The 23,756-nt window shown below is 38.3% G+C and overlaps 1 protein-coding gene across 15 annotated transcripts in view; it reads right to left on the bottom strand.

The window, feature by feature from the left end:
- PCDH15 (protocadherin related 15) overlaps positions 1-23,756 on the bottom strand; it is an 896,179-nt gene that overhangs the window by 344,108 nt on the left and 528,315 nt on the right. For 14 of the 15 annotated variants that reach the window (XM_076339474.1, XM_076339470.1, XM_076339471.1 and 11 more), the window contains 2 exons: positions 13,339-13,353; positions 12,567-12,632 (listed from right to left, as the gene is read on the bottom strand). In XM_076339474.1, coding sequence (XP_076195589.1) covers positions 12,567-12,632; positions 13,339-13,353 — 81 coding nt within the window. The remainder of the gene's footprint in view (positions 1-12,566; positions 12,633-13,338; positions 13,354-23,756) is intronic. The other variant, XM_076339482.1, reaches the window with a different exon arrangement.

The raw sequence follows: 23,756 nt of genomic DNA, 5'->3' as shown, positions 1-23,756 counted from the left end.
CCTCGCTGTGCCTGTGACTGTTGATTGACCTTGTTACCACCCTGCTCAGGTCCTGTGGGACTGTGCCCTGGTCAGTGGGGACACTGCCCTGCCAGTGTTGAGGTCACCCCCGGCTCAGCCCCATCACACTGCTGCTTGATACAAACAATAATAGCTAACAATTTTACTACACCTAACAAGGTATTTAATGGGATGCAGTAAAACAGGAGCATCACTGACAGACATGATGCAAAACCTCACTGAAAAACAAACCCCTACTTTCAGAACAGATCTCACTCTCAAGGGCTTCCTCTTGTCATCATATCTCTTCAGTATTTGCAATCAACAACATGTCCCAAGCCACCATGAGAATTTGAGCATGTGGATCATTTCAACTTAATCAAGTGAACACTTCCCACAGACTGTATTAGCAAAAAGATGACATAATAGCTGCAGCTTCTGTCAAGTCCAAATTTCATCTTAGTTCACATGGATAGAAAAAAATAAACTTATGCTTTACACTGGATTAGTTTTAAATATTGCAATTCAAAAGTATACAGAAATTAATAACATGCTATTACCATAGGACTGAGTTGACCAAGAGGTGAATTTAGCCTTAGCTGCTGAGTAGCTCCAACTCAACAGAGACTAAGTGGGTAAGAACAGATGATTCTGGGACCAGGTAGCTGAAGAGCACAGGAACCAGCAGAGCCAGGGCTTTTAGGAACTCGAGCATCTGCCTGATATAGAGCTCAAAAGAGCTAAATGAAGAAGGAATAACTGATTCTAAGCTGCAGGGTAGGAACCCTACCATTTGACACCAAAGCCACATAAAATAACCATTCCCCGTTAGCTCCGACATCACTGCCAGGGGCATAAGAGGAGACCTGAGCTCTCAACACTGAGATCTCTATGGTATTCACTACATGCACACTGCCTAGGGCAGGGCCAGCTGCGAGATTCGGAACAGACCCAGGTTTCTGGCTTAGACAGGCTGACTCATACCTATGAACTCTCTATTCCTGCTTTGGACTCTGCTTCATACTTTTTTGTAGAACTCAGCAAAAATATTTCTCCCTCACCCCTTGCTACCAGATGCTTAAATCTATTCCTGGCTCTACCACTTGTTTGTCTTGGCATTCACATAAACGCCACCAATTCCCACATCAGGGTAAGAGAGTTGCTTATAGGAACAGTCAGTGCAGAATATAAAACAAGAACAGCTGACTTCTTGGTGGGTAGTGTAGCAGTAATAGATATCCATTACAATGACAGTGACATGCTCTGGGGAAGAGATTTTCTTCCAGATGAGCAGCCTGCCAAATGTAAATCATGTTTCCACAAGAGGAAAGGTTTCACAAAAGGAGAACTTGGCAAAAATTAATTTTAAGACATGCCAGTAAAAGCAGCATCAACTTGGTGAAAAGTAAGGCAGAAAAATATTTAAATGCATCATCTAACTTACTGGGCTGACCTATGCATGCTACTCTTGCTTCTGAAAGGGTTTTCACTGTACCCACTTTTAGCCATGACAAAAGGAAGTTAAATATGCAGCTCAACATGTAGTTTGTGGAAAACAGTATTCTGTATTCAAAACCATGCCATGGAAAGAAATTCTGCTTATGTTTTAAATGCACTGTGAACAAAGATTTCAAAACAAGTTTCTTCCAAAGTTCACCAATGCCCCCTCTTTGCTTGCAAGGAATAGAAAAAGAGAGCTCTCTCTGTTAATCTCCTGTGGGTATACATGTTAGTTAATAAACAGCAACTCCAAAAATAAAGCGATAGCAAAACACTTACAAAGCACGACATAACAGTTCTGGCAACTACTAACGGAGGATTGATCACAACAGTCACCTCCCACTCCCTGGAGGAAAACTGATTTTAAGTAGGCTTAAAATGTATTAAATACTCCTAATCCTTGTACTGCTTTACTGGAACTGTAAAGGAGAAGACAGTCAAAGAATATTGGTAGTGAAATGACATTCAATGTTTCAAAATTATATGAAAGAAATAAATTGTTGAAATATGCAGTTCTTCATTTGCAAAGGTAAACTGACAACCTGGGAATATGAATGGACCAAGTACCATAATTTGAATAATTTATTCTGAATACTCAAACTGTCAAAGATGAGCTGTTCAGAAAATTTTAAATCACTCTGAGAAGAACTTCCACTAAAGCAAACCTCCAATACATTTTGAAAAGGCCTCAGCATTACAGAGTATAATCATTATTCACAAAAAATATACCTACCACAAAATGGAGTTAAATTCCCAATTTTTGTCATTTTAAACATCAATACTAGCGAAGACCTGTTGTCTTGCCTGATGTGCTAATTACTCCTATAGTTATTCAATATTTAGTAAACAAAACTCAATAGCTTGCAGTTGAACCAGTGCCTGTGGGTACACTGAGACAGTTGTAAGTTGTCAGCACAGGAAAGATTTCAGCAGATATAACTGGAGCCGAGCTATGACACCTGAATGTGTGCACAGACAACGCAATGAAAAACAAAATAGTTCTGATGACTACATAGAAGTCCTAAGAACAGTGAGACAGTTAATGATGAAAATAAGGGGAAAACACCTCTCATCCCTGAAGGTAATTTAAGGACATCTATTTCACCTCCCCCCAAGAGCACCAATACCAGGTTAGGATATTTTTCTAGACAGCTGACAGCACAAAAACATTTTAAATAATTCCAACTCTATTGCTTCCTAACTGTATTTTCTATCCTTAAGAATAAATTAATCAGTTTCTAAAAGGACAACTTTCCTCCCCTACTTCCACACCAAATTATCTCCTGCTTTCTGGCACTTTGATTTTTTTCTTAAAAGATGTAATTAAAAAAAAAATACTGAAAAAGGAGAATTGCAGAGATCTTTAACAAAAACTCTGCTTAAGTACTGGCCACTGCTGATGTCTGTGCTCATGAATAGAAGTGGAATGATAAGCTCATCCATTTTACAGCTTCTTCATTTCTCCTCCATGAAAAACACATTAGTGTGAATTTAAATCTGTGGTATAAAAATAGCATTAGACACCAAATTGATTCCTGACTTTTCAATGAAATCGTTAATACCAAAATCCTAAGAATGTATAATTTCAGAATGAAAATGAACAAACAGGCTTGAATGAAACAAAAATAATTTCCATTAATTTAGGCCTCTTTTCCCATCTCATGAATTTATAAACTAAATCAAATTGTCAGCTAAGAAGTGATACTTTCTTGCACTAGTTTACATTTTGATTTAAACAACTTAAGACAGCGAGTTGAGCACCAACATGTAATAAGCCAGCTGCTAACATGAAGAACAGGAGGAAAACCACAAATACAAGTTACAAAAAAAATATTTCATATTCCATCTTGTTGAAGACATTTATTAGCTGAGTATAAGTTAATTTTCTAACTTCTAGTTCTTACACTAGAAGTGTAGTCATCTGCTCAACTTTAAGTCTTCTTACCTGACAAGAACAGCAGCTATACTCTTCCAGGCAATTTACCCTTTCTTGAAATATAAATCTGTTATGCTCTGAAAATATTCCTGTTGTTGCATTTAATAATGATTCTTGGGACAGCTGATAAGACCAAATAAGCCTTAGTCTTAATTGGCTGTATCTCTGAATACAAAAGAAGGAAATTTCTATCTCTGGCAACCAAGCATGCAAGTCATGACAGAAAAAGAGGAATAGTCTAAAAGTACATTATTAAGCTGTGCCATATTAGCCAATTTTCCTCCATTGTGGAGAAATTTGAGGATAGTACTTGGACAACAGCATTCAGAAAATCCTCAAGTGTGAAGTTCTGCCAGAAGAATAAACCAAGTCAGCTACAATTGGGACTCTCTGGATACTGTTGCACTTGCACCCTGCTGCACGCTTCCCACCTCAAAGCCAAGGAGCACAGCAGTAGTCAGTAAGTCCCTTTCTGATGCTATTGCTGAAACTTTCCTGGATTGTACACAGTTCCCAGGGGATTTCTATGGCCCAAACTAACCCCTTTCTCCAAGTCTAACCAACGCAATCCTAAATGGCACAGGAATGCCCTGAATGATCCAGAACTTGCCAGGGCTGTGCACACCAAGCTGTGGGCTTTCCTTTCGGGTGGCCTCAGAATCTGACCACATCTTCAGAGCCACATCTAAACTCAACCTAAAACAGCCCATGCAACAGTTGTTTATCTGGATGACTTAGAGAAGCATCAACAGGAAACACCTGGGCTCCCAAATCAGTCCAGGTGCGGGAAGACAGGGTTGAACTATACAACATTCTGCAATGCAGTAAATTCAGTCTTCAGCCCTTAGTAGCAGCCCTAGCACTGTGCAGCCATGTGGCATACACAAATCAATACAAACCTACTCCTTTTGTTAAAATTTGTACAAAACATTCTGAAAGGGTAACTTCTTCTGATAGAAGTTACTTAATCTGGCAGATATTAGATCTAATGTATCACCTTTCCTCCTACATAAAAACATAAAGCCAGAATAAACTCCATACTGCGTGCCCTAATTTGACAAAACATTATGTGCCTGGGCCTGATCCAGATCAGATTTGTATTGCCGGCTAATCTAATGTTGCACAGACGCAGTATTAATGATCACAGAAAAGCATCAGCGCACACAAATTCAACAAAAGCTCAAAGCTACAATCGTATTAGCCATCTAGATTGCATCGGTAGCTCATATCGCTAGACTGAACTGCAATCCTCGGCCGACAAGTATCTAGACTTAAGCATTCTCAGATGCATACATGGTACCTGAGAAAGTGGCAGTATCTGTACAGTAAGAGCAATTAGTTTTACAATTGAAGAAAAGTTGGTGATTCAGAAGCAAAAGTTGATTGAACTCCTCTCTCTCTTGTACAGAAAGATAATATTTCATTCAAAGATTTATTTATTGGCTGCAATACCTTAACTTACACTTTATCGTATAGATAGACAACATACCACATATCTCCATTGCTACAGAAACCAGATTCCAGATTGGTGAAGATATATTTGAAAAGGAATACTTTCCACAGCTGATGAAAAACATTCACAAATACTTTAGGAAGCTGTAAGATTGTCTAAAGATGTGAGAAAAATCTATGTGTGGACACATAGGCATATAGATAACTGCATAACTTAGACTGGAAATCGACTGAAGCAGTTTCTCTCTGGAAACATTTCACAGGAATGATAACAACATATAAGCTAGTAATTTGCTTTTTTTTTCCATTATAGAAATGTAATTGTTAACTGCTACAAAAGAAATAGTGCACCAAGCAAAAGTTAAATGCAAAGAGTCCTCAAATTGCACTTATGGGGAAACTAAGAAATATCAATATAAAATTACAGTACATTACAGCTTGGTCTCTTTTCCCTTTCCACATCCACACAAACATCCCAGACTTGAGAGATGTTTTTCTCAGAATCACTTGAAATAGCAAAACTAAGATTACTTTTCTTTCATAATGCCACATAATGCTGATTTTTGAATGATATGAAGTAATAGGTGAAAATATGTTGGTTTAAAATTAAAGATTGGAGAGGCTCATAAAGACAGTAGACTATAACTTACAAGAATATATAACTTCATAAATTCTAACACCTCTATGCAACATGCTAGCATCTGTACAGCTTAAAAGAAAATCAAGTCCTCCCTCCTGCCACAAGAAACCCAGAGCTAAGGCTGAAAGCTCTACTATATTTTAGTCCTGTTAATCTCCATGGAATAGCTTGAAGTCTTGCTTGTGCTGAGTACATAAGGCTGTCTTCAGCTCATCTTATTTGTAACTCCATCCCCCCCCCCCCCAAGTGTCAACTGACTCATCACATTCCTGGTAAACAGAGAGCTACTGCAGACAATGCAACACGTCAAAGGAGTGAGCCTTACGCATGATATAAAGACTTAACAGGCCTACAGACACGTGAACCTCCATGCTCCACGTGAAAACCTACGGAAACAGCTATTTCACCAGGCTTAGACTGCTTCTTTCCACTGGTGATGTCTCTGGGACAGCGTGCTACACTACCATGAGACAGGCGTTACCTACCTTCCTTCCCACTGCTTCTTTTCCTAACAAAGAAGAAAGCAGGAGCTTGAGATGCACTGTTTTACTTGTCAGTATATAAAATAAACATGAGCTGTTAATTAGATGTACGCGACTTTGCAAAATTTTACAGAACAGTCTTCTAACTTATCTTGATTTGTACATTCGCCACTCACGTGTAAAGAAAGTTATGGGAACATACAGGACACTAGCAAGTCGAAACTCCTTTATACGTTTGACACATCTCATCTCAGCCTGCTCTCCCTGCTAAAGCTTTACAGGGCCAAACGCCAAGATTAATTGCTGCAGATTTTAATTCCACTAATTAGAACTCAGCAACTCTTAGGATATAAAATAACACAACACTTCTCACAATTAAATCTGAGTATTTGTTGAAAAAACACAGTGGGTTTCAATAACCCAAACACCACCTTCACTAGACTTGAAGTGGACTTTTGAATGTTTAAAAAACCCGTTAAATGGTATTTTAAACCAATTATATAGCCCTGGCGGCATGTTCAAAAGTCAACTCCAAAACCAAAAAATTCTCCCATAAAAGAATTTCAAAACAGCAATAATATCAGAGACAATTTCTGTAGGAAAGATGTATTTGAAGAAATTAAGATACTGAAATGCCTTCTCATCCTTCAAGTCATTAATTCATCCTTTTTCTGAAACAGAAGGGAAAAGTAGGAAAAGACCACACAGCCGCAAGTCTTAAGAAATGCTATTCTCAATACACCTGTGTTCAACCACAACAACTTTTCAAATCAGAAAATGGTATTTTACTAAATCTATTTTTCCCCTTAGCCAAAATGTTTTAAGGCAGCCAGACTGGAATCAGCACATGATCCACGCAGGAGATGATAGCAGGACCCTTAATCTTTAAGGCTCATTAATTCAATTCCATCCCACACTGGTAGTCACTGCAAATTTTATTAAGTAATGGTTGTTCGGAAGCCATCACACACAGTCCATCGGAAATGTATTAGACACTTAAGCCTGTCTCAGAAGAGAGGCTACAGGTTTTGTGCCTCTAGAGAGATTTTCTTCAATATCTGTCAATTGCCCTGAAAACAAGTTAAAATAGTTTGGTACGGCACGGAAATTTGCAGTGACATTGTCAATGTGCCTTAGTAATCAGGTCCATTCTTCCAGCATTACATACAATTAAACTGAAAATAAATTAGTCTAATAGTAGCAGGGGAAAAAAAACCACACCCTGGTTTCCTGCATATTTGTGCCCTATTTCCCATTTAATCCCTCACCGCAGGGAGTTCTTGATGGGGATTCGTAGAGTGATCACACATCCTCTGCCTCCCCAGGAAGTGAGGCTGACAAGAGATTGCTGCCAAGATAGCAGGAAGATGAAAAGATATAAAAATAATACCAAACCCACCTACAGCCATGAAAGCTAATCCCCACACTTACCTGTGTTTGCATAAATACCAAACATCCCCAATGAGGATTACAGAGATTTATGTATGAAGAGGAGAGAGAGACCATAAGGGCAGGGGGGGAGAAACAAAACAAAACCAAAACAAAACAAATTGAAAGCAGAACAACATTTACTGATTTACCTAGGACAGGCAAGAACACAAACAAAATATTCATAACTACAGAGTTTTTGTTATGAATGCATTACCAAGACACCAGTTCATATTCTTCTTCACATTAGGGTAGATCTTTTAGAGTTACACTGATCTCTATGTCGGCACCTGGCTAGCATACTGACTATTAGCTATGTATACAACTCATACCCAAAACAAGTATCTGTTAAAATTTGAATAGTACTTGCCCATATTCTATTAAGTTTTTAGCTATCTTGAAATGAGACACGTAAAGGCAAATATCAAGCAGCAGGTGACAGAGGTACAGCTATTCTGTCTGCGCACCCCCGTTGTACGCGAGGTCACCCAACATCCTGCAATACTGCAGCCTGTTTGCTCCCTCACCCCAACCTCTGCATTTTATTCCAAATTCTATTTTAATCAGTCATATTTAGCAGATCTCAATTTTGCCTCTTTTAGAGGTCATTTCCCAATAGTCTACTTTCCATTAAAAACCCTTTTTAAAGATTCAAAGCCTTTTAGCATTTCAGTATGCTCATCTTAAGGAAATCTACATGAAAGCCCCCAAAAACTTGGGGTGCAGTTGCAATGAAAAAGTCTGAAGTATGAATAAGTCTCATTCATTCAGTCTTTAAAACAAGTTAAAACCAAGTCTCAAATTCAGTAATGAAAAAAATCCATGGGTGAAAATAACTCTCTGCCTATAGAAAACCCCCGCATATCTAGAAGAATTAAATTTTACCTTTAATATGATCTCAAGTACTATCACCCATTCAGTTAAACAAAGCAAAAATGAAAAAATAATTCATTTGTACCTCAAGAAATGTAAAGTTCACCCCATCTAGGATTCTTCACAGCAACACAACTATAATCTAACATACTAATGTACCTAAATTAATTGATATAAAGAGATATTAATCCAGTGGTGGGAAACCGTCAAATCCTAATACCTATGCTGATCTCTCAAGGAGATCAGGCATGGTAACTCTGTGTCTAACTATGAAAACAAGGAATAGTTATTTTGTAAAATATTTTTATTCCCGTAGATTCGCTGGTCTCCAGACTTTTCACGAATTAGAAATGATTGAACTCAGTATGCTTAGAAGCAATGTTCAACACAGTGGAACTACAGATATACTTCTAAAGAGCAGGATTTTGTGTTTTTTTCAGTTGCCAGAACGTGATGAATATGTGCACTGGATGAAATGAAATGTCACACAGAGATACTAACTCACTGTTTCGAGATCTTCATTCTAAAACCTTAGAAGAGACAGTCCAACATCAAAAACAGACCTTTGAAAGGTGCAGTGCAGTGCAAGGAATTAAAATAACCTGATTAGATGTCATACTTTAAGTGATGTAGACACATTTGTATATATTGGAACAAAAACAGGTGGATTGTCTCTCTGCATCTATTGGCAACTCCGATACAAAGTTTCTTTGGTCATTGGAAATGTTGTATAACATATAACCTGCCTATCATCCAAATGTCCACCACTACAGCTTCGCTATCACTTTTAACAACTATATAATGCCGATTTTGAGACTGAATGGCAAATGATGTGAAATAATTTTTGATAAACTATTCTAGTGAATTCACACACACAGTAAATACACTCACCCCATTGATCCTCGCATCGATGTCCATGATTTTTACTTTCAGGCTGCATGTTCTGTAGCACAGCAACATCCAATCCTCGTACCAAAGCTCCCAACATACCAAAAACTAGTATTAAAACATTTTCTTACCACAACACACTGCTTCAGCTGACCCTCCTTATTACCCTTTACATCCTCTGTCTGTTCCCTTCTCAAGATTTGTACAAAGGTTTTTTGGTGGCAGAGCTGTTTTGACTTATTTGTAACCCCTTACCCTGTATACGGATTCATCTTCTAATGCACAGGAAGGATGAAAGGCTACAGGAGACGAGCTCTGGCAACCAGACCATTTCTACTGAACGTAACAGGGGTCATTCTGTAAATCTAACTCGGGCCCTACTGGTGATGAATCAGCTCTCAGTCTGCTGCTTTCACTAGTCGTTTTAAGCTGTAGCTGTAGTGTAAAATATGTAAGGAAATCAGCCAAGGGCAGTGCTGTAGAGCACAAATTGATACTGTAGCCAATAAAAAGTGTCACACACATGAAAGTGTACTCATCAGAATACAATAGTGGCTTGCCTAGAACCAAAAATCAGTATATTAAAAGAGCATAACTAACAATAGCGTATTAATATTTTGCAACACTGATGGCATAGCGAGACACTACCTACAAACATCTTCTGTAAGCATGTGAACATGACCACAAAAAGAGGAAAAAAAAAGAGACGGGTGCAGTTGCATGCAGGAAGCATCCAAGTAACAAAGCGTGACCTGATCAGTTAGTCTTCTAATTCCCTGATACGTGTGTGCACGTGCACATCTGCACATGGGTGTGGACTCATACACATTCAGTTGCAACAATACCCATCATTCGGCACGGATCCAAATTCGACTATAGCAAGCTAAAGCATTTGCCCTGAACCTGAAGACATCTGGAAGGGCGCGCACACAGAGCTGGAAAACAAAATCTGCTGGTAGCTGCTCCGCATCCTTTGCTGTGACTATTTCTGTTTTAAAATATTTACATTCAGTTTCAGCAAGAGTCATGGAAAAACAATTATTTAATATGAAGTACACAAGTAGCAGCATTGACTCAACCTCTGAGCTTCTACACTGTACTGAGATTTCACCTTCATTCATTTCAGTCACACATGGTTGTGGGGAGCATACAACTTGCCACTTCAGCAAAGACAGCGAAAGGTTTAAGGATATTTCAACTCAAGAACTGGCTTCCCAGGAGATCCATTTACTTAGTACATATTGTGACTTACAGATGAGGTGTGCCGCTTCCATTAACTACAATGCAAATTGAAGTTTCTTCCAATTTGACTTCTTTAATGGGAAGTTAATGGTTCATAAGAATTCATAGTGAAATAGACAAATTAAATAATTGCAGACACATGCAAAGCTTTCAGGAAATTCACACCTCTCCCCACCATACACAATTTAACCATTTTTCTTGCAGGAACAGTTACATTTGAACAGAAATGTTAACTTTCTAGTTTTTAGCAAACACCGAATCAAGCATTAAAAAGCTGAGAAACAAAGTTTATTATGCCACTCAATTAGAGAGCTGCAAGCTCTTTATTTCTCTAAATTTTTGTTTATATTTCAAATGATTCTATGGTCAGCGTCTAGCCTTAGTTTCAGCTGTTCTTCCCACCACATTCTGCAGATGAGTAACTCGAGTGCCGCTAGCACATAAGAATAAAGTGCTTCAGAACATGCCAGCGCTACCTATGTATAATCAAGAATACTTGATGCCTTCCCAACAAGGTGATACAGATACAATTACTTCATAAGCATCAAATCCCAAGACTCCTTCTATAGTACATACATTGAAAAAAGATAAAGAAAGAAAAACACAGTATTGATTCTGGATGCTTGAACTATTTAGGTACCGTATTTCTTAAACTATTTTAACGATAGTTAACTAATACTGCAGCATAGATTACACACAAGTTCTGCTACTAAAAAGTAAGACCTATCATGGATGTTGTGATGACACACCATTTAAACACTCTGAAAGAAAAAAAAAAGACTTGGAGGTTTTTCACTTGATATAAGCATAATAAAAACATGATACAGCTTTCTACTTAAATGAATATTGCACTATGTAAGTTACTTTTATGGCACTCAGGCTGCATTACAAAAACCAAAACAAACAGAAAAAAGAGTCCTACTCAGCATGTGGACATGATTACCAGGGGAATTTCATTTTGCTGAGACCAATCATTATTTTTTAGTTTCAGCAGACGTGACTGCAAGAAAAATCAGCACAGGTAGAAGAAAACAGCCTGTTTTTAAAAGCCACACCAGTACCAACTGAGTTCTTCAGCACATAGGCGTATTAACAATTGTTTTTTTGGTTCTCTTACCAGTAAAACCTGCATACTTTTATCCGTGTGACCTTGAGCAACTCCAACAGCAAGCAGTTCCCCCAAAGATAACAGCAGAGAGGTTCCACCAGCATGACCCAGACTTCGTTCACCATTTCAAGCACCCATATATGATAAATCACAACCACACGCAGCACACAACTGTGCCTAGCTGATGAGGTTAAAAAAAATCATCACAAAATAAAAATCAGGAAAGACTAGTAACTTCATATCAGGAGTAACAGCCACCTATACAAAGCATTGACTCCAACGGAGTAAAGCACTTCATCACGTTACAGTATGCTGCATAAATGCCATGGTAAGACTACAGAACAACAATTCGAGAATTGTATGATTTCACAGGATAATTAAAGAAAAAAAATTCATTTTCTTTTCAAGTTTCCATGACTACATGCAAGCAAGTTTTGCCATTTCAGAGGTGTCCATAATCTCATGTTATTAACCTTCAAGCGAAACAACAAGCAACCTTCTAAAAGCTGCATGTGAAACCCAGAAGACAGCAATGTTAACACTCCTATGAAGCTTCAGAGAAAGAAGGTTTCAGCTTTACCTAACCACACCAAAAACAGACTGACCAGAATTTTGTTCTCCAGTAACATCATACTGACATAAGAAGTCAGACAGTAAAGAATAAGCTGCAATATTAGCAACAATGGAGCTAAACTACTGTTGTATTACAAATAATTGTGGTCTAAATACTTGTTAAAACTTAATGTATATTCATAAGAGCTATCTAGAGCCAAAAAGCAATGTCATCAAAATGTATAATTTTCAGGAAGAAATGACACCTCTCAGCATTTTGGATCACTGTGACCTTTCCACCCACAACCTCCATTAACAGGTTTTCAGAGACCACTCCTCAAAGTCGAAGCACAGGGGTCCTCACTGCCAAGCCGGACACTCCACTCCCCCACATGCGCCTCTACACCCTGATCGGCTAATGTGGGGTAACCGAAGGGATGTCGCGGAAAACCGAGGGGCACTCACCGTTCCGACTTTCTTCATCAATAGGAACTATTGTGGCTGGAGGACCTGTTCTGGCCAATTTGCAATCTATAAAGATGAAAAAAAAAGTTATTTCTAATTCCAGAAGAAGTATCTGGGGGTTTTGTCGCTGTTTTTTAAAACAAGTCAGCATATTCAGCACACTGAAGACAAGTATTCACTTAAATATGATGTACGTATGAGCTACAACTGTTAGCTAAGTTACACTCACAGAGGATCAAAAACTGAGCTGTTTTCCTATCCCTTACTCAGATAAACTTCATAAAGCAAAGGAAAATCTGATGACAAAGGATTTAACATCTCAGATGCTGATCCATATTTAAAACAAACACTGAAACAGCAAAAACTTAATATGGTTTGTTCTGTTATCTCTTATGTGAGCCTTCCTTTCCACGTCATGAACACACACACACACCCCCTCCGAATTGTCATGTACCACCACAATACAGTTTGATGGCTACACTATAAACCTGTTCATGTCTTACTCTAGAGATATCACCAGCGATCTCAGTGAAGCATAAGTCCTTCAAGACAGGGATAATAGATGGTAATTTAACCCAAAGAAATAACAGAGGAATGCTTAAAAGGTATAAATCATAATTAAAGCTTCACAACAGAAACAAACATAATTTGAATTAATTGCAACAAAAGGATCTAATTAAAGAGAACGAACAGAACTTTAATAATGTTCTAAGGAAAATAAAAATTAAAAACAGACGAGCAATGTTCAGGAAGTCACATTTTGCCATCTTACCCTCATATTGCCAGTCTGGAGTCAAAAGTTTAGAGTCATCAATGGAAGCAGGACAGAATAACGAAAGAAAATAAGTAAGATATTGTTGGTTTACTCAAAAGATAGGTTCAAAGACATAAAGCAGTACATGCAGAGCTAGCAAATGCACAGGTGTAGTCTTAAAATATATAAAAAAGCACGTATACTACATGTGATGACTGCACTTTGTGAACAATTTGGTTTTCTACATTAAATAGAAGAAAAATATTACCTCTTTAAAGCACACAGAAATAAAAGTTAATTAAGAAGCGCTTTTCATTTTCAAAGAGCCACACAGTACCACTGAAACAGGATGATAAGAGACAAGCATTCTCCTTCCCATTTCACCATGGAGAACTGTATATGATATTGCAGTCCACATTTTTAAAGATACTTAGACACTCCTCTGATCCTCCTGACACGGCCCCGGCCGTGGGGATGGCTACACCCCATTTGTAAGAAATGACAGCTTCTAATTGGTTTCTTGCCAAGGAAAGAAACACTGGAGTATCACTGTGGGGTTGGGGTTTTTTTTGAGAGGTCTAAAGATTTTACACAAAAATCCCTATAGAAAATCACCTGTAAATCATACACAAGAGCAAGCCGAGGTAAAATGCTATTTCCCAGCTTACAGTAAAAATTACACATTCATTGACTTCAAGAGAATTGTGCTGCAGCTAATTACAGACTATAGTTACCCCAGCACAGACCAGACCTATGAAGGAGGATCAAAACAGTGAAGCATTTATTCAGATGTCTGTTTAGGTGAAGCCTCTAAAGGACATCTCCATGGCACAGTCATTTCCTCTAGCAACAGCTTTGCTATTCAGCTGATGCGAGTTCAACTGCAAGACCAAACTTCTGAACACCAAGGGTAAGGATTGATAGCACGGCATTCCTTGAGGCTGTTAATATTTATGAACAGCCTGAACAACACCTGAATTAATACTAATGATAACAGTCACACTGTAATCACTTTTTGTCTTAAAAAAATAAGAGGCAAACCTTGCTTTGAAGGTAAAATACAGAGAGCTTGTGTGGGTACCCGCTCACTCTCCCTCCTTACATCAGTGACACTGCTTGTACAGTTTCATGAACCCACTTGGTTTGCTATCCTAAGCAGTCTAAATAAAATTGTTTAACAAACAAATTCTCAGTACTTATTCCTTTTATTCTTATATACTCTAGTTTGATACACAGAAATTGAATATTTTCTGTTGATTATTTTAAAGCTTTTTGTTCTGAAGGCTTTAACAGAGCAAACAGACCATCCGAAAAACTACACCTTTCATTGTAGTTTCCTATGAGCATATTCTGTGGGAAGATAAGCAATGTTTGCATATCTACATGAAATAAGGATATTCCCCCCCCCCTCCCCCCCCGCCGTTCTTTTTCACTGGATGCTATAAAAATAACAGGACCATAACAGACACAACTCTAAGCTCTTCCAGAGACGTGTTATAATTTTCTAGAAGTTTAGGATTTGGCTAACTGAATGACCCTTCAAGAAACTTTTTGTTAGGGCAACAAAGCTCACAGATACAAACTTTTACTGAGACTTTGTTTTCATGATTGGTCCTGCTATGCACCACTGAACAGCGATCACTGCACACACAACCAAAAAGAAATCCAAAGCAGGGACAATTTTTTATTCTAAAAATTGCATGTGCCTTATCAAAAGAATAATCAGAATTTTTTTGAAAACTGAATGAGCTTTTTCCCCATCATCTATGTTTCCATTATGATGTTTTCTCCTTGCTGGATGTCTCAGTGAAAAGTTCACCCAAATCAGGCTAACCTCTAGTTCTATTCTTTAATAAGCAAATTATCAAAATTACAAGTCAATCACATGTTAGCAGCCTTTTCACAGGATTGATTTTCCATCAAACACATCAGGATTTCCAGAATTATAATCAAAGCAGTTATGCGGTATGTTTAAAAACAATGTTCAGCATTGAAATCTGGATATGGAGTCTCAGAGAAAAGGCAGACTATATAGTTAATTTCAGCAATTTGCAGAGGATTTATTGCAAGTGTGAGCAGGTGAAGCAATAAAATTTATCATGAGATAAATTTCAATGAAAAGAGCAGCAATATCCAAAACTATTTCTATAGATAGGGGAGGAAAAAAATAAACAGGATGTGTAGTAGAAATCTTGCTGTGGATTACCCTCATGGCACCACTAAAAAATTTCTGAAGAAGCGTGTAGTTTTATTGCACAAATAAGAGTTTGCAGATTATTTCATACAATTGCAACCATGTCAGTACTAGCCAAATATGAGATTGCTTTTTCAGATGCCTGCGACCCCTCCCTCCCCTTTTCAAAGACCTAACCTAATTATGCCACAGCCTTATTTAGTTTCACATTCATCACCATAAACTGAACAGATAAATTTAAAATTGTAGTCTTACACAAATTTCCAAAAGGAGACAATTTTAATTAAAAACCTTAAAGACAAGTTACATGTTGTAAACACATGGGTGGTACCTTTTCTTTTTCTGTGCAAAATACAATCAATATAACAGCAGCAGCAATAAGACCAAGTGCTTAAGCACTGTGTTGTATCACCAGGCACCAGCCAGACCTGCTGGGAGATACTGGATACATGAAAAAGAACATGTTGTGGTTTAACCTGGCAGGCTGCTGAACACCACACAGCGGTTTGCTCACCTCCCCCCGCCCCCCCTCCCAGCAGTGGGATGGGGGAGAGGACTGGGGGACAGGGGGGGAGTAAAATTCATGAGTTGAGGTAAGGACAGTTTAATAGGACAGAAAAGGAAGGGAAAATAAAATAAAAAATAAAATAAAATAAAAATAAACAAAATAAGTGAGGCTCACCACCTGCCGACCAATGCCCAGCTAGTCCCTGAGCAGCAGTCACCACCCCCTGGCCAACTCCCCCCAGTTTATATAGAGAGCATGACATCATATGGTATGGAATATCCCTTTGGCCAGTTTGGGTCAGCTGTCCTGGCTGTGCCCCCTCCCAGCTTCTCGCTGGCAGGGCATGAGAAGCTGAAAAGTCCAACTACTGTAAGCACGACTTAGCAACAGCTAAAACATCGGTGTGTTATCAACATTATTCTCATCCTAAATCCAAAACACAGCACTGTACCAGCTACTAGGAAGAAAATTAACTCTATCCCAGCCGAAACCAGGACAGAACATCTTTAGACTGAGCCAGGTACGCAGAAAGGTTATTTCCATCACGAGGAAGATGCAGAGTCCATCCTATGACAATGATAGAGGATTGAATTATTTAGTCTAGGAAAATGAAAGCTCTCTAGAAATACCCTTGGGAAAATATCAAGGAGGAAATATCAAGGAAGAAATATGAGTTACTTAAACTAAAGAGCAATACCAGCGCAAAGAACACTAAGAGTGCAAAGGAGAAATGGCTGCATGCTGTCCACAAATTTAAGAAGTACGTTTCCAGCCTGAACTTTTTTTTTTCCTTGACTGGCAGAGAAGGTAGATCCTGGAACACTCTTCCACAGCAGGAACAGCATAAAAATGCAGTTTCAGCATTTTTTAAACATACGTTTATTTGCTTATGAAAGGGATTACACGAAATGCTCCTCAGCGGTATCATGAGACTTTTTTCTCGTTTTATTTAAATGTTCCTCAACAGAAATTATTTCAGCAGTCATAGATTGCTTTATCCAACATAAACAAGCACAGATGACTGCAGCACCAAAGGTGACGTACGAAAGAAATGTTTACACAAGACCTTCCTGTTCTTTTATTTTAAAGTGCCATATGTCTGATTGTGGGCCTCAGTATAAATCTATTAGATATTTCAACTATTCCAATTTCATGCTGCAGGTTATTACCAGAATACTGACATGCACCTAACTAACAATTCAAATTTTTAATAAAACTACTGCAATTGCTAAGACAGGATGGTTTCTTTCCATCACATAGTTTCTTTGAAAAGAAGCCCCATGCCCCATCAAACAGCAGCCAGTGAGCAGTAGCAGAGAACACCGCACAGAGGCTGTCTGACTTGTCTTACTGATGGAAGGAACCTCCACTCTGCTGGAAGCGCAGGGAGAAGCGACACGCTGAACCACGGTCTTTTTGTTCTACATTTATTTGTTCTAACTTTCTCAACAAAAAGCAAGTTGTCCTTGAAATTCTTGGGCATAATGGAGTAGTCATGGAAGTCAAATCACGCTAAATTGAACACACTTTAAGAAAGGCAGAAAAGGCACTACAGAAATGAGCTTCCCTATCTACAGCTTTCACAATATGTTTTATGTCTAAGCACCAGTACCGGTAAATGTAATCATGATGTAGCAATGCGCTCCCCCCAGGCACCTACCAGAAAAGGCAATAGGCATCAGGCAAATAAAACTTAGTAAATAAAACAACAAACTATGAAGGCTTTCCTAAAAGCTTACAGAAAAGCATTTTTGTTCCTGTCATTAACTTCACTGTGTCATTTAACTAGTGCATTTGCTTTAGAATTATATGATCAAGGCAAAGGCAGATAAATAAAGGGCCTGTCTCCTTGGGAGCAAAGTGGAAGTCTGTTTAACAAACTCTTCATGGAACAGTTATATGGCTCAGATCCATTTGGTTTCTGATGGCTAGTTTTAATTATTTTAATTTCTAATTATTTTTTAATGAGGTGGCTCAGAGGAAACCCTCAATCATTGTTCTAGGTAAGATGCTCAGCAAGGTCAAACAGCCTGAGCCAAAACAAACATAACAACTTGAATAATCCCGTACTCCGCCAACGGAGAGCTGCCTGATCACCTTCCTTTCACCTCATCCTTGCCCTCTCAAAGGCAGTTCCCATCCAACAGTTACATTACATAGAGGACTTCTCTCTGTTTCAACTTCACAGCTAAAGTAAACAGAAACATCTATAAAAATGAAAACAAATGTTATTGAATTAGCTAGTAAGAAACTTCAAGCATGGGGAACTGACATGTAACATGAAGAGCTCTAAAGACACCTGAGTGGAGACAGTCCCATGATGAGCCAGGGGGTTAATGTGCCTGACAGCCAAAGGCCCCTTCTGACCACCACTCCCCCACAAGTGTGGGAGTTTGCAATTAATGACAGTGCACTTCCCCCCAACCCTCTTCTCCTCATTGCCACCATCAGAAAAGGCCAACTGCACCCTCACAGCCCCTCTCTGGCAGGGAGCCTCTTTCTCCTGCCATCTCCCAAGAAACCAGTTCCTCCACAAAGGTGTTTCAAAGGACTCTAACAAACTGATCTCCTCCAAATCACTTGAGGGATGCACCTCGTCACCGCTCCACTGTAGATGGAGCTTACAAGGCTACAGTAGCCTTTGCAAACATCTCCTTAATAACACTTCCTATAAGCCCCACATTCATACACTTGCACAGATGGCTGTAGCCTCACACATATTTAGAAGCTGTCTGACAATGAAGACACGAAGTTAGAGGTAGTCGCAGTGATCAAGAACGGCCTATAACATCCCTCTACTAAACGCAATTACTTGGAAACCCAAAATACCCATTCATAATTCATATATCCCTAAATTCCAGCTAAAGAAAACATTTGAATTAGTTGGGAGCAGTGCCTGAAGTTGGCTGTTCTGATCATTAAATCATATGACTGCAAGGCATACAGTCACCTTGACTGCTTGGAAGTTTAATAATGACAATGGCTTGCCCCATTAAGCAATTATAAATTTCAGTGACTATAACCAAAAAAAGGTCTCCCACAATATTTGAGAAGGGCTGTGTGCTCCCAGTAACAAAGTACAACTTTAAGAAAAGTTCAATAACTTAATCCTACCACAATGTCAAAGACAGAAAGAGTTTTACCCTGACAAAAAAATAAGTGAGCTGCCCTGCAGGGAGTACAGCACACTCATCTGGAAAAAAACAGCCAAGCTGAACCTTTCTGGGGACATTATTCTGTGAAATAACTGTCATCTCCTCCTAAGCGCTCCCGAAATTAAAACTGAAAAAAAATCCACTGCAATATGCTAATCACCAACTCTTCCTCTCAGCCGCTTCAGAAACACCCAATTATTACTCTAAGTTATTTTACATTTTTTTCTTATATTCAGTTTTCTTTTATGTATTCAGATAAGTAGTTCTGTTTGTTTTTATTTAAACAAACAGTCATAGGGAGTACAACAACAGGCAATCTCAAAAAACTGACTCAGTTCCTAGCAGATACACAGCCTGATTTAAAAGACTTATTTAATAAAATTCTACTAACTACTGAAGGAAATTATTTTATCTGGTGGCAGAATAAAATTTCATTCTTTGTCACCGGAACAAAGATCAGATTCTAAACTTTATCAGCAATTGTCAAAGGCTCTATTACTCTTCAGCCCTTACTTACCTAGGGCTTCTCCCCAAGTTAGAAAATCGTACCATGCAATTACTCTGTATTTATGTTTCAGTCACTTTTGCTTTAATCAACTTCAGAACATTAAACTTAACAATTACTCAGTATTTGCCTGTACATTTAATCCAAGATGAAAATATTTTGAAAGGTGATGTGTAACACTAACAACAGCTTCCCTGTAAAGCTGTGAACTCAAAGGACAGAATTAAGGCCTGACAACTCTGACACACTGAATAAAGCCACATTCGTTCAACAGGAAAAACTCAAACCTATCTTCAAGCACAGCCTACAAAAGCAATATTCAAGAATACGGTATTAACTCTTAATTGATTTTTTTTTCCTGTTAATTTGTCCAAACTCTTCCTGAATCCATGAAAATGTGTAGCATCTACAACGTCTTAGAGCAAGCTTATTTTGAACCTAGTCACTGCTTGTTCACACGGTACCACTTCATCATGGTGCAGGAAGAAACAGTGTCTAACCACTCCCTACCGACCCTCTGTACCCTCTGTGACTTCAAACCATTTTATTATCCTTAAATATTGCAGCAAACAATAATTTAAAGTGAGTTCAGGATTTTGACTCACTTCAGTGACTATGTGCTATGAATAACAAAAATGGTAACATGGAAAATTTAATATTAAAATTGGTTGCCATCTTTAAACAAAGTCATTTGTGGCCAATTGCAACTCTGGAGCCTCTAGACAAAGAGCCCTGCTGATGCCTCAAAATCATCATCAGTTGCACCGAGATGATTTTTAAGTCATATGTGCAAATATAACAATAAGGCACGTTAACAACATACAGGACCAGTCAGCTTAACCCCTCTTTAAAACTAATGTAGATGAACACAAGCAATAGCTTTCAGGCTAACACCATACTGTACTGTATCGGAAATACTGTGGCAGTTTAAGATGTCACTGTCTCCTGGCTGGAGGAAAAGTCACCTCTACTGCTGACCTGGCAAAGCAGAGCACGTTGACATTTGAACTAAGTCAGCTTAGCTCATTTTGTCCTGAAGTCCATGAGGTGACCATGTGCAGTCTTTTAATATGGCTCAACTCTTTGAATAATAGCAGCTGACGATGAAGAGGTAACAAATGACTGGCAAGTGAAATGGGAGGCTTTGACACCTTGATCCACCCCTGCAGATTCTGAAGCAACTGTCCAACCATAGCCTAACGCACAAATGATTTTTCTGAACATTGGAATTACAGGCCCAGCTGTCTACCTGTGCTCTGCACCGAAGGAGACACTAAAGCCACTTTATTTGATATTCATGCGATTATAGAGAAAATCTTGGATAGTTCAACACCAAAGGCTGGGAAGTCAACCTCTATAAGAATGAAGCACTGACAAGTCATTTGGCAGTATGAAAAACCTGACACAGCAAGCAAGCCAAAACTATTTTCCAGAGCCCGAAGAATGGGAGCAGAGTTAAAAAAAAAGCCTAAATGAACAGACAGGAGTTTTCTAGTACCCGAAGTGGAGCTAAAAGGCTAGATTTTTAAAGTTTTGTTTCTTCTCCTGTGGATCTATATACATTTTAATTTTGCTCTAGTGAGAATAAAACAAAGCAACCACTCAACATTCAGCAGCACTCCTTAGTTCAGTGAGAGCAGTAAGCATTAAGCAGCAGTCTTAATTTCAAGCGTATTCTTTTCTTCAACTCTGACTCTTTCCATCTATGTTGAGAGAGAAAGAAAAGAGCTTGTGAAAGAAGGTTTAGGAAGTCTAAGTATTTAAAGACTTTTTCCCCCCATTTCTTCTACACTGTTAATCACACAAAACGCTTGCATAAAAGTCTTAGATATACAGCGAGAACCACTAAAGTCCAGTCCTCAAGCCTGAGTCACTGATAAAACTGTGGCCATTTTAAATAAGAAATTAATGAGAAGACATTAATAAAAAAAATAGACACAATTTCTGCCTGATCACTGACTGGATATTAAAGAGAGTTTGTGCATGCACCACACAAAAGATGACCGACGGAACAAAGCCAAAACACCTGCACTAATCGATTTACTAAAATGTTGCCGGAACAGCAAGTGCCATGAGGGTAGATTCTGAATCACTGAGGTGGTTGGAGAAGGTACAAGCTACTGAGAAAGCCTGTTTGAAGAGAAGTTAAGTGGTTCACAAAACAGAATATCAAAGAATACAGTAAAACCTCAAGCCCACAGGTTTTATAAATTGAAATTCCCAGCAAAGCTCTTGGGAGTGTACGATGTGCAGGGAAAGTGATAGTGTGTTCTCTGCTTTATTTTAATTGGAGATGCAAGAACTGGAATTCTAACAGACTGTGGCATTGACTGAGGTTAAAGCACCTCACGTTTAAATCTGCTGGATAATGTATTTCTGTTTTCAGATTCACTTTATTCTCAGAAATGCCCCCATCGCTCATTAAGTAAACAGTCCTTTGAAAGACCTTATACTCACCTCCACGTTTCGTACTTCCACTGCTCATTCATCGGGGAACACTCACAGAAAAACCCCATGAAAGAGTCTCTCTAAACATCTCGATTTACAGAACAAGGTTCCTAATAAAGAGCTACATAGAACCATACATTTAAATAGAGTAACTAAGCAACCCAATGTAAGGGAAAAATGTCCTGTCTTGTTTCCTGTGTGACTGAATTCAGAACTACAGCTGTGCAATTTAGGATAAGCTTGGCATAACCTTTACATTAGCAGGCTTGTACTACAATTGCTCTGTATTGAAAATAGCATAAGAAGGGCTTTCACAGACTATTTTCAGCTCTTCCTGACAGACATCTCTAAGCGTAGAAACTGGGAAGGAACGATAGAGAACTTGAGTTTGATTCAAACACATTTGTGATACTTCTTAAACCTACTCTGAATTTCTGTGCTTTGATTCAGAGTGGCTCAGTTGAGCACTATTCTAAAATTCATAGCTCAGAAATTCAAAGACTCAAGTAAAAGATGATCTAAACGTTAAAATCTGACTGTAGCTGAATTTGGGTTTGGTTTTGTTTTTAACTGGACAAAAAGTGAGGCTGATGGATAATCAAATACAAAAAGGACATAAACCAAATAAAGAGTATAATTGTAAGCTCTTGTTCCCACAGCCTCAGAAAACATGCTTTTATACAGAATATGTAATCTGAACAGCCGATTTATTTTGTAGCTTTATTTTTCCATTCTTCCAATTCTTTTTTTACAGATAGAATATCTATAAAGGGTTTGGTATGTGAAAATTGTCCTGCAAGTGCTGTGGATGGCTATTTTAACTGTTACAGCTTTAGACTAACGCAGTACCATCCGTCTTTTGGGCAATATTCTTTTAGATTGAAATAACTTTCCATTTTACAAGCAGTTTTGGAGTTGACTGAGTCTTTAAAATCATACTTGTGCCTGAAAACATTGTAAAACACAAAAATATGACACTATGCCAAGTAGCACCTAAAATTGCTATTACCAAAAGTAATTTTTAAGACCATTAAAATGCAATGGATGACTCGAGAATAGCTGCAATACCTTCAGAAGTGCTTAAACGTCAAGAATTGACTAAACCTGCTTTTAACCATTACTATGCACAGAATATTGAAATTTCATGATGTTTTCAATATTTTTGAAATTGCATTGTCCCTATTACCCGTGTGATGCATTTAAGACAAAAATTTCATACAGGAGAATGAAAAAAAAAAATATGTGGAATTAAACTGAATCCAGGTACTATAAGCAAATTTTAAAGTCACAACAATTTTAACTGCTGTATAAAAGCAGACATTTAACTACTAATACAAGCAACTCGGAAAAAGCAGTTGGAGATACTTGTAACCTTTCATATTGTTGAAAATTCTTTACGTGCAAATAAAAAGGGATTAGCATTTATTAACTGAAATGTAGGAGAGGAGACAGCTAAACTGCCTACAGATGAGCTAATAATATTTAGCCTTCCCCTGTTCCTAAAGCGTAAATTTGTGACTTTTAGACTTTAGGCTCAACATTAATGTTCATTGCCACTGAAATCACATTTAATTATCAGGCTTCTCATCTTCCCCTGAACAGTTTCTCCCATTTCAGTCCAGGATT

The sequence above is a fragment of the Aptenodytes patagonicus genome, chromosome 5, assembly GCF_965638725.1.
Source record: "Aptenodytes patagonicus chromosome 5, bAptPat1.pri.cur, whole genome shotgun sequence".
Taxonomy (NCBI): Eukaryota; Metazoa; Chordata; class Aves; order Sphenisciformes; family Spheniscidae; genus Aptenodytes; species Aptenodytes patagonicus.
Note: the sequence above shows the minus strand (reverse complement) of the source record. Positions and strands in the feature narration are given on the sequence as shown.